The following is an 11,365-nucleotide window of genomic DNA, read 5'->3' as shown; positions in this document are numbered from 1 at the left end:
CTTTATTCTGTTTTTTTTTTTTTTTTTTTTTGTATAGGTGTCGCTCTAGACAAGCAAGGGCCAATAGATAGCCGGGGGGCCCCGACGCTTGCATTGGTAGCTATTAACTGATTGCTCCCATAGTTCGCAGATATTGCTGACCTTTCTTGGTCTCTATAGTTACTAGGTTAGGGTTACAAGTATGCCTAGGTTGGGGGAGGTATACAGGGAGGGGGTGTATTTTGTTGGGATTGTTTTTTCTATGTCTTCTAGCTTTTCTTCTTTCTTCTTCTTTATTAGTCATGCAAGGTATATTGATTTGATATGCATACATTTGGGGGGTATGACGTGTTTTGCAGCAATGGTTGCGGTTTACTCAGGTCTACAAGGTGGCAGCACTGATATGACAGCTCTCTACGGCCCGCGCCCTTTAACTCAATATGACGGAACTTAACATCTTAACCTGGAATGTCCGGGGGATAAATGATAGAGTTAAACGCTCTCTAGTTCTAAAAATGGTCAGGCAGTACGGCTCGGACATCACATGCCTTATTGAGACCCATCTGGAGGGAAATAGACTAATGTCCCTTCGCAGACCCTGGGTGGGGTGGGCATACCATAGTTCCCATACTACCCACTCCAGAGGGGTTTCGGTACTAATTAACAAATCAGTACAATTTGTGCTGCTAGATGTTAAAACGGACCCACTGGGTAGATACGTCTTCCTCAATTGCAGGTTGTACTCTCAGCCCTTTTTTGTCCTGGCGGTTTATGTCCCCCCTCCTTTTAATTATGATGTCTTAAAACAAGCGGCTGCTTATGTTGCCCAATCCCCTGGCACACCTGTGGTATGCCTCGGGGATTTCAATAAGCTAATGAACCAACGGCTAGACAGATGGTGGCCCCCTGGCTCTGTCCCTACTGAAGACCGCCCCACGGGCTTTGCAAAATATGTGGAGTCAATTGGTTTGAGGGATGCCTGGCGACTAAAACACCCTACGGCCACCCAATACTCCTGCTTCTCTAAAACTCATAATTCCTTCTCGCGCATCGATCTAGCCCTAGTCACCCCCTCAGTACTGCCCAGACTTCAAAACATCTGCTACAAGGCGAGGGGTGTCTCGGACCACTCGCCTCTGATGCTGGTGGTGGGGATGGAATGCCAGAGGGGACAGTCCTTCTGGAAACTACATCCCTCCTGGTTATTACAAATGGGAGAATCCGCAGACCTCCAGACCATGTGGGATGGGTACTTTGATATCAACACGGGTACAGCCCCTGCCCCGGTAGTGTGGGAAGCATTCAAGGCATATCTGAGGGGTACCCTCATATCTAAAATTGCTTCTATTAAACGAACACACAAAGCTAAGGGTATTGAACTGGAGGATGAATGTAGACACACTGAGATCACACACTTGGAGGAGGGCTCGGAGGAGTCCAGGGCAAGGTGGGAGTTAGCACAGACTACCTGGGTTTCTCATTTGGAGGAACGCAATGCACGCAGCTTGTTATTTAAATCCCACAAACTTTACATGAACGCGGACAAGACAGGCAGCCTCCTGGCTCACCTGGTACACTTGGACCGCCCTGCCAACTCTGTGGCCCAAATCTTTGACACCGACGGGATACTGAGGACATCCCCCCGGGAAATAGCGGACGTGTTCCTCACTTTTTATCAGGAGCTATACAGCTCACGCCTAAGATGTTCGAAGGGGGAACTCACCGAATATATAGACCGTATAGACTTACCCACACTGCCTGAGGAGGCTAAATCCTCCCTTGAGGCACCGCTTACAATTGATGAATTAGAGGCCGCGATCCGATCCTTTCCCGGTGGGAAGGCTCCGGGCGTAGACGGGGTCCCAGTCGAACTATACAGGACACATTTGGACTTATTCGCCCCCAAGCTGTTGAAGTTATTTAATGATCTCCTCGACCTAAATGCCATACCGGATTCCATGTCCGAGGCTGTTATAGTCGTTATACCCAAGCCCGGGAAAGATCCCGAATATCCCGACTCATACAGACCTATCTCCCTGATCACTACTGACATCAAAATTTTGGCAAAGGTCCTGGCCATTAGGCTAAATAGTGTGATATTGACCATTATTCATCCGGACCAAACCGGCTTCATGCCAGGTATGTCCACCAGTATAAATTTAAGACGGCTGTATACACATATTCAGGCCACCCATGAGGAAGAAATGTACTCAGCTATTGTTTCGTTCGACGCCAATAAGGCCTTCGACTCAGTCGAATGGCCTTACCTATAGCAGGTAATGAGACGCATGGGCTTTGGCCCACAATACTTAAAATGGGTCCAGTTACTGTATCTTCACCCGAGGGCCAGGGTCTCTGTTAATAGCCATGTCTCACCCCCCTTTGCGCTGGGACGGGGTACTAGACAGGGATGCCCCCTCTCTCCTGGTCTTTTTGCTATAGCTATTGAACCACTTGCCTGCATCCTCAGGACACACCGAGACATAGTCGGGCTCCAACTGGGTCAGAGGACGGACACGGTGGCACTCTATGCCGATGACTTACTTCTTTTTTTAAAAGACTATAGACTGTCAGTACCGATTGCCCTGCGGCTGATGGAGGAGTTTGGCGGTTTCTCGGGCCTCACAGTGAACTGGTCTAAATCCTCCATTATGCCCCTAAGAGGCCCACCACCTCTGGCCCCGGACACCCCTCTTCCACTCAGCTGGGTTCCCCAATTCAAATATTTGGGGATTAATATTACCAACAACAGTCAGGATTTTATCCCTAGAAACCTACACCCACTGCTGTCCGTTGTTAAAGATAAACTGTCGGTATGGACCAAGTTGCCCATAAATGTCATTGGCAGGGTCAACTTGGTTAAAATGATCTTGCAACCCAAGATAACATATGTCCTGTATCAATCCCCGGTTTACATACCCGCCTCTTTCTTCAGACACCTAAATAGCTTGTTATCCTCACTGATATGGGCTAATAAGCGCCCCAGGATCAGTATCAGCACTCTCACTAGACCACGGACTGATGGGGGCTTGGCTCTACCACAATTCAGACTGTACTATTATGCTGGCCAGTTCTCGCACCTTAGGCACTGGACGCAGGACACCGACCAGAGCTCGCTCCCTACCACTTTTTTGCACCAAATATGTCCCGACATCACACCCACGCAGACATTGTTGGGTGGGATGACACCTAGGGGGGCCCCTCCACTAGTGGTCCAGGCCATCAAGATATGGCAGGAGGCCCAATCCTTGATGGGATACACGGCTATAGATCCTGAAGCTCCCCTCTGGCATTCTACCAAATTGTCTGAACTCGCTTGCCTGTCAGGCAGGAGTCTGTGGTCATCTGGGGGGGTGGTGACGATTGGACAACTATATGAGGCATCTCTGTTGAAAACCTTTCAGCAGCTAAAGGGGGAGTATGGGTTACCTCAGGTACACTTCTTTAGATACCTGCAGTTGCGCCACGCCCTCAACACCCAGTTTAATAGCAGTCCCCCTGTGCTACTATCCTCCCCGGCAAAAATATTCCTGGCCAACCTCGGACAGGTAAAAACCATCTCTCTAGCCTATTCATTCCTGCTATCCTTTCTACACAAAGACTCGCTGCCCGCCTTGAAGGCCAAGTGGGAGGTAGATGTGGGTGCCTTTGAAGAGGAGGAGTGGGAGGAGGCTCTGGCATCACCTCGGTATGCCACGGTCTCAGCAAGATTCCAACAAGTCCAGCTATTTATTATACACAGAACATACCTAACACCGTGCACTATGGTTAAATTTGGTGGACGGGCCTCCCCGGCCTGCCCAAAGTGCGGCTTCACACAGGGGAACCTGTGGCATCTCCTCTGGGAGTGCCCCCTGGTTAACTCTTTCTGGGGGACGGTTAAATCAGCTATTATATCAACTGGTATATCTGGGCAAGCTCTGACGCCCAAGATGTGCATCTTGGGAAGCAAGGAAAATACATCACTGAACAACGCAGAGGGACAATATGTGACCAATTTGTGCTCTCTAGCTAAAGTTATCATAGCCAGACATTGGATGGCTACCTCGGGACCTACGATGGCGGAGTGGGAGGCTCTGGTTAAAACCACGATACAGCATGAAAAATATGTATACATGTCTCGGGGTACTATGCCCAAATTTGACAAGATATGGGGTAGGTGGCTGGAGTCTCCACATTCGGCACACCCCTGATGATTCATGGCTGGGCTGTGGTGTTGACCGTGGACGCTGAAACTATGCCGCTCATATGCCTGTAAGAACGGACCAACCCAAACTACACTTAGACATGTTACCCTGATTGAGAATGAACCCCATAGTATGCGCATTAAGTAACGACTAATGATCTCTCTCTCTCTTTCATCTCTTCTTCTTTACTGTTTCTCTCAACTCAAATAAATAAAATTAAATGTATAGATACTCAGCCAGAATAAGACAGCAACACCATTTCTCCTTACCAATTGAATTTTTATTATATTCTTTAATACATTGTAAGATGACGATACTGTATGTGAACATTATGTACATTCCGATACCCAATGCTTGATCCTGAATGAATGTTACGCATGTTAAATACTTGATTTGCTGTTCTGTTCTGAATTAATGTCCTGTGAAATAAAAATACTTTATCAAAAATGAGGAAATACAATTGCCTCATGTGTAACCGGTACTGCTGGCTGCTTCCGCCTGATTCCTTTTTTATTTATCTATCTCTGTTTCAAATTTACTTCTGTATAAGTTATGACATCAAAAAATGTGAAGACGCATGCTGATTCCCAAACCCAAGCTGTTCCTTACCAGGAGCCTAGATTGTTTCTTACCTATAGGTCAGTCGGTACTTGTGTATTTTGGCGGCGCCCATCGCATCGCATACCATAACGCATGCGATGGTATGCGATGCGACGCGATTTCGGTGGTTAGTGTACGATGGCATACAATTTTCAAATTGTATGCCATTGTACATGGCATACAATGCCATACGATGCGATGCGATTAAACATTGTATAAGCACCCTAATGGGTGCTTATACAATGTTAAGCACCCTAATGGGTGCTTACAATGTTAAATGCACCCCCACGCCACCCCCCCACTATAAACGTGAACCCGAAGCGTGGCGAGCGCAGCGGTACGCGTCCTACGACCTTTTCATACCCCCACTATCCACGTTGGCGTGGAGTCGAGAATAGATTAGTGTGGCGAGCGCAAAGTGTGGCGAGCCCCGCGAGGGGACGCGGATACCTGTGAAGACCGCAAAGGGACGCGTTTACCTGTGAAGGTATCCGCGTCCCCTCGCGGGGCTAGCTGCGCTCGCCACGCTTCGGGCTCGGTGGCTCGCTGCGCTCGCCACACTAATCTATTCTCAACTCCACGCCGACGTGGATAGTGGGGTTATGAAAAGGTCGTAGGATGCGTACCGCCGCCCCTCGCGGGCTCGCTGCGCTCGCCACGCTTCGGGTTCACGTTTATAGTGGGGGGGTGGCGTGGGGGTGCATTTAACACTGTAAGCACTCATTAGGGTGCTCAAAAGCACCCTTTAGGGTGCTTATACGATTTTTCCATAGTATAGGGGGTCAAAATCGCGTCGCATCGCAATGCCATACGATGCGATGCGATTAAACATTGTATAAGCACCCTAATGGGTGCTTATACAATGTTAAGCACCCTAATGGGTGCTTACAATGTTAAATGCACCCCCACGCCACCCCCCCACTATAAACGTGAACCCGAAGCGTTGCGAGCGCAGCGGTACGCGTCCTACGACCTTTTCATACCCCCACTATCCACGTTGGCGTGGAGTCGAGAATAGATTAGTGTGGCGAGCGCAAAGTGTGGCGAGCCCCGCGAGGGGACGCGGATACCTGTGAAGACCGCAAAGGGACGCGTTTACCTGTGAAGGTATCCGCGTCCCCTCGCGGGGCTCGCTGCGCTCGCCACACTTCGGGCTCGGTGGCTCGCTGCGCTCGCCACACTAATCTATTCTCAACTCCACGCCGACGTGGATAGTGGGGTTATGAAAAGGTCGTAGGACGCGTACCGCCGCCCCTCGCCGGCTCGCTGCGCTCGCCACGCTTCGGGTTCACGTTTATAGTGGGGGGGTGGCGTGGGGGTGCATTTAACACTGTAAGCACTCATTAGGGTGCTCAAAAGCACCCTTTAGGGTGCTTATACGATTTTTCCATAGTATAGGGGGTCAAAATCGCGTCGCATCGCATGCCATCGGGTACATGGCATGCGATGCGATACGATCATCGTACGATGCACAAATCGGGCGCCACCAAAATACACAAGTACCGGTCAGTCTGTAATGCTTTTTGCCCCTGAGCTTTTATTAACCTAAGACATTGACTGTTGCACTTCTAACCCCAATCTACTGATTTACATGCCTCCATTCCAAGCTGTGCAATCCGGGATCCTTGGTTGTTATTCTCCCAAACCCTTAGCTGTTTCTCTCCTGGACTCTTGGCTGGTACTGTCCTGAACCTTTAGCTGGTACTCTCCTTATAATGTAGCTGTTACTCTCCAGGACCCTTGGCTGGTATTCTCCTAGACCTATTGGTCTCTTGAAGCCTTGGTTTTGATACTTTCTTTATCCATTGGCTGTTAATCTACTCGCAGATCCTTGTCTGGTTGTCTCCTAACCTCTTGACTGTTGCTCTCTTGGACACTTAGGGTACTCTCTATATCACTTGGCTGTTACTGTCCTGGACCCTTGGCTTTTGCTCTCTTATACCCGTATCGGGTACTCTACTTGTCCCTAGTCTGTTACTCTCCTTGTCCCTAGGCTGTTACTCTCCTTGTCCCTAGGCTGTTGCTCTCCTGGATCATTTGCTGTTACTCTCCTGGAACTTTGGCTGCTGATCTCCTTAGCCTTTTACTGTTACTCTTGGATCCTTGGCCGGTACTCTACTTACCCTCGGAATTTACTCAACTGGTCCCTTGCCTGGTACTCTTCTAGAGCATTGGCTCTTAATACCTGGACCCTTGGATATTGCTCTCCTGAAACCTTAGGGGTAAGTTTACTAAGATGGTAGTTCTATTGAAGATGGGATGTTGTCCTTAGCAACCAATCAGATTCTATCTATTATCTTCTAGAAGGTGCAAAATAAATAAGTAGAATCTGATTGGTTGCTCTGAGCAACATTCCTTCTTCAGTAGAACGCCCATCTTAGTAAATTTAAACCTTAATGTCTACAGCATCTCAGTCAGGAATATTTGACTGCTGGGACCCACTTGTTAGATAAACGAGCACTTGAATCTTATAACTCTGTAGATTTGGGGCCCTATGAGGATCATCGAGAAGCCACCACAGGAAGCCACCCATCGACCTGCTCATACAAGAACAGTTTCTGCTGAAGTTCTAGCCCAAGGAGAGTGTAAAGTGGTCTCTTTCACCATTGTTCAACCATATCTGGCCCTAACCAGATGTTCAGTATGGAACGTATTTGCTTAAGCTACAGTGGCAGGGGGATTACAATGGTGTCTTGAAAAGCGAGAAGAAGGCTCCTCGCTTTTGGAAGGCTCTCCATTTTTGTTTTAAGAAAAAGGATATTGGCTTCTTAAAAATGAGAGCCTTCCAAAAGTGAGGAGCCTTCTTCTCTGGTAGTTAGAGAAGTAGAGGTGGTATAATCCTGTATATATCGGTGACAGATGATTGGAAGAACCTGCTTGATGGAATTTAGCGCCATCGGTAAAGCCGTTATCCTATACTAGCTGCAATGCCCAAATCTTTTTCCGTATGTAGTATGGTGTCTTTTTTTTGTGGCTCTTTCTCTTAAAATTAGTCTTATTTGGAAAATGGAGGGAACTGGACGCACAAGTGACTGCCGGTGTATCTGCGTATGCAATTACGCGTTATAGGGTTTTCGTTAATTGTCGTTCTACATCTCGGTTTTCTGTCTTCTTTCACTCAGGGCCTCATCCTGTGGCAAAGTACCTGGCATCCATAGATAGTAAATACAACTCCTTATTTATGGACACAGCGTGGAAGGACCTGTTCAGCCAGGGAGAGCCTCCTAATTCAGGTGCGTTTCCATATGCTTCCCCTGTGTACCCAGTCTCCTGGTGGAACAGCCCTTAGTCATGAGACACTGTGTTATATGTGTTATATTGAGGAAAAGAAGGAGCGCTATTCAGGGATCTAGGTAGTAGGAGAAATTATAAGGTTCTAGAGTGTAATGGAGAATTATAGAAACCGGCTGTATGTACTAATAGGAGTTATTTGGAGGGTTTATGTTAGGTAATGGGGGAGTTATAAGAAATCGTTATCTGAAATTAAAGGGAGGGGCTTAATGGAGCGAGGACTAGTGGGAGAGGTAACAGGAAGTGGCTTATGTGTAGTAACAGGAAGTTTTAGGAAAGGGTTACATGGAGTTATAAGAAGAATATAATTGGGAGAGTTTTATATGGTAGTAGGGGTATATGTAATAATCTGAGGAGCTATAGTGAGGTAAATGGTAAGGAGTTTTAAAATGTTGTAGGGTGCTTTATATGGAGTTATAGGAGGAGTAATAGGGAGGGGTTATATTACATGGGTTCCAGGGTAGGCCTATATGTATGAGGTAATGGGAGGAGTTTATTGAGGAGCTATATGAGGTAATGGGAGGAGTTTATGGAGGAGCTGTATGAGGGGATGGGAGGAGTTTATGGAGGAGCGGTATGAGATATGGGAGTAGATTATTGAGGAGCTGTATGAGGTAATGGGAGGAGTTTATAGAGGAGCTGTATGAGGTGATGGGAGGAGTTTATGGAGGAGCGGTATGAGATATGGGAGGAATTTATGGAGGAGCTGTATGGGGTAATGGGAGAAGTTTATGGAGGGACAGTATGCAGGGCTGGATTAAGCCTTTTGGGGGCCCGGGTCACTTTAGACAGGCCCCCCCCCCCACTTTTCATTACCGGCCGCAAACTGCACGGGAGAATATTACACTGTCAAAACACAGAAAAAAGTCAGTATAAACTTAGTCAATGGGTAACTGCAGGGGGCGGGATTAATATAAACATATATATATATATATATATATATATATATATATAAATATTACCACATGAAAAGCCTGTGTTTGTCCATCTGTACCTTACTTTGTAGGAGCACTGACATGCCCAGCGCTGCCTCTGATTAAAAACCCTCCCATGACGAAGCCGCTGCTGCTGTCCTCCATGGGCCTGAGAAGCAAATGATGAGCTCTACCAAGCAGAGCAGCTCAGCCTCTGACCTCTGACCTCTTGTGCAAAATGGGACTTAGTCAGCTCCCAGTAATGCCTTTAGCTATAGAAAAAAATGTTTTTTTGAAAAATACATGCCAACCACAGGGGGCCCCTAGATAGAGGGGGGTTCAGGGTTACTGACCCAATGTGCCCCCCCCCCCCCCCTTAATCCGGCCCTGACTGTATGGGGTAATGGGAGGAGTTTATAGAGGGTCTGTATGAGGTAATGGGACGGGTATATGCAGGGGCTTTATGAGGTAATGGGGAGTAATGGGGAGTTTTGAGAAGGGACTATATGGGTTAATGGAAGAAGAGGTATACTGAATAATTGGACCATCTATGTGGAGAAGTAGCAGGTGTTATACGGAAGGAGTAATTAATGATGTGTATGCATTATTCTTCTCCCCCCACAGACCGGCTTGATGTAGCAGGGAGAGTGGCTCAGTACATCGCAGGCGCTTCCGTTTCCCATCAGCTCTTTATTTCAGAGGCCATGCTGACATATAGACAGAGGAGGTAAGGGTCAATGGAGAGTATATGTATGATAATGCTTCATGGGGATGGAGAATATATCAGATGATCATATCCTAATGTCATTTTTCCAGAAGTCCCTGCTGCAGTGGGGCTTACAGTCTAGTAGTTCCCAACCCTGGTCCTCAAGTACCCCCAACAGTGCATGTTTTGCAGGTCTCCACACAGAATCAGTGAAATAATTATCTCCACCTGTTGATCTTTTAAAATGTGCCTGAATAATGAGTGCACCTGCCGGGTGACCTGGAAAACGTGCACTGTTGGGGGTACTTGAGGACCAGGGTTGGGAACCACTGGTCTAGTCCCTATGACAGTTATATTACCAGTATATTTTATTATACCTCATCTCCACTTCGGACTAGTCCGGCCAGGCAGCACTGTCAGCTCTCTCTGTAGCAGCACAGTATGTGTCAGCTGTCTCTGCCGCAGCACTGGTGCACAGTATGTGTCAGCTGTCTCTGTAGCAGCACTGGTGCACAGTATGTGTCAGCTCTCTCTGCAGCAGCACTGGTGCACAGTATGTGTCAGCCGTCTCTGTCAAAGCACTGGTGCACAGTATGTGTCAGCTCTCTCTGCCGTAGCACTGGTGCACAGTATGTGTCAGCTCTCTCTGCCGTAGCACTGGTGCACAGTATGTGTCAGCTCTCTCTGCCGTAGCACTGGTGCACAGTATGTGTCAGCTCTCTCTGCCGTAGCACTGGTGCACAGTATGTATCAGCTCTCTCTGCAGCAGCACTGGTGCACAGTATGTGTCAGCTCTCTCTGCAGCAGCACTGGTGCACAGTATGTGTCAGCTCTCTCTGCAGCAGCACTGGTGCACAGTATGAGTCAGCTCTCTCTGCCGTAGCACTGGTGCACAGTATGTGTCAGCTCTCTCTGACATAGCACTGGTGCACAGTATGTGTCAGCTCTCTCTGCAGCAGCACAGGTGCACAGTATGTATCAGCTCTCTCTGCAGCAGCACTGGTGCACAGTATGTGTCAGCTGTCTCTGCAGCAGCACTGGTGCACAGTATGTGTCAGCTCTCTCTGCCGTAGCACTGGTGCACAGTATGTGTCAGCTCTCTCTGCAGCAGCACTGGTGCACAGTAGGTGTCAGCTCTCTCTGCCGTAGCACTGGTGCACAGTATGTGTCAGCTGTCTCTGCCGTAGCACTGGTGCACAGTATGTGTCAGCTCTCTCTGCAGCAGCACTGGTGCACAGTATGTGTCAGCTGTCTCTGCCGTAGCACTGGTGCACAGTATGTGTCAGCTGTCTCTGCCGTAGCACTGGTGCACAGTATGTGTCAGCTCTCTCTGCAGCAGCACTGGTGCACAGTATGTGTCAGCTCTCTCTGCAGCAGCACTGGTGCACAGTATGTGTCAGCTGTCTCTGCCGTAGCACTGGTGCACAGTATGTGTCAGCTCTCTCTGCAGCAGCACTGGTGCACAGTAGGTGTCAGCTCTCTCTGCCGTAGCACTGGTGCACAGTATGTGTCAGCTGTCTCTGCCGTAGCACTGGTGCACAGTATGTGTCAGCTCTCTCTGCAGCAGCACTGGTGCACAGTATGTGTCAGCTCTCTCTGCTGTAGCACTGGTGCACAGTATGTGTCAGCTCTCTCTGCAGCAGCACTGGTGCACAGTAGGTGTCAGCTCTCTCTGCCGTAGCACTGGT

General features: G+C 48.4%; 1 protein-coding gene across 2 annotated transcripts in view; it reads left to right on the top strand.

Annotated features, from left to right (window-relative positions):
- LOC146063174 (phosphofurin acidic cluster sorting protein 2-like) overlaps positions 1 to 11,365 on the top strand; it is a 130,229-nt gene that overhangs the window by 81,589 nt on the left and 37,275 nt on the right. For both annotated transcript variants that reach the window (XM_083175302.1, XM_083175301.1), the window contains exons 18-19: positions 7,889 to 7,999; positions 9,596 to 9,698. In XM_083175302.1, coding sequence (XP_083031428.1) covers positions 7,889 to 7,999; positions 9,596 to 9,698 — 214 coding nt within the window. The remainder of the gene's footprint in view (positions 1 to 7,888; positions 8,000 to 9,595; positions 9,699 to 11,365) is intronic.

The sequence above is a fragment of the Crinia signifera genome, chromosome 3 (genome assembly GCF_055691185.1).
Source record: "Crinia signifera chromosome 3, ASM5569118v1, whole genome shotgun sequence".
Taxonomy (NCBI): Eukaryota; Metazoa; Chordata; class Amphibia; order Anura; family Myobatrachidae; genus Crinia; species Crinia signifera.
Note: the sequence above shows the minus strand (reverse complement) of the source record. Positions and strands in the feature narration are given on the sequence as shown.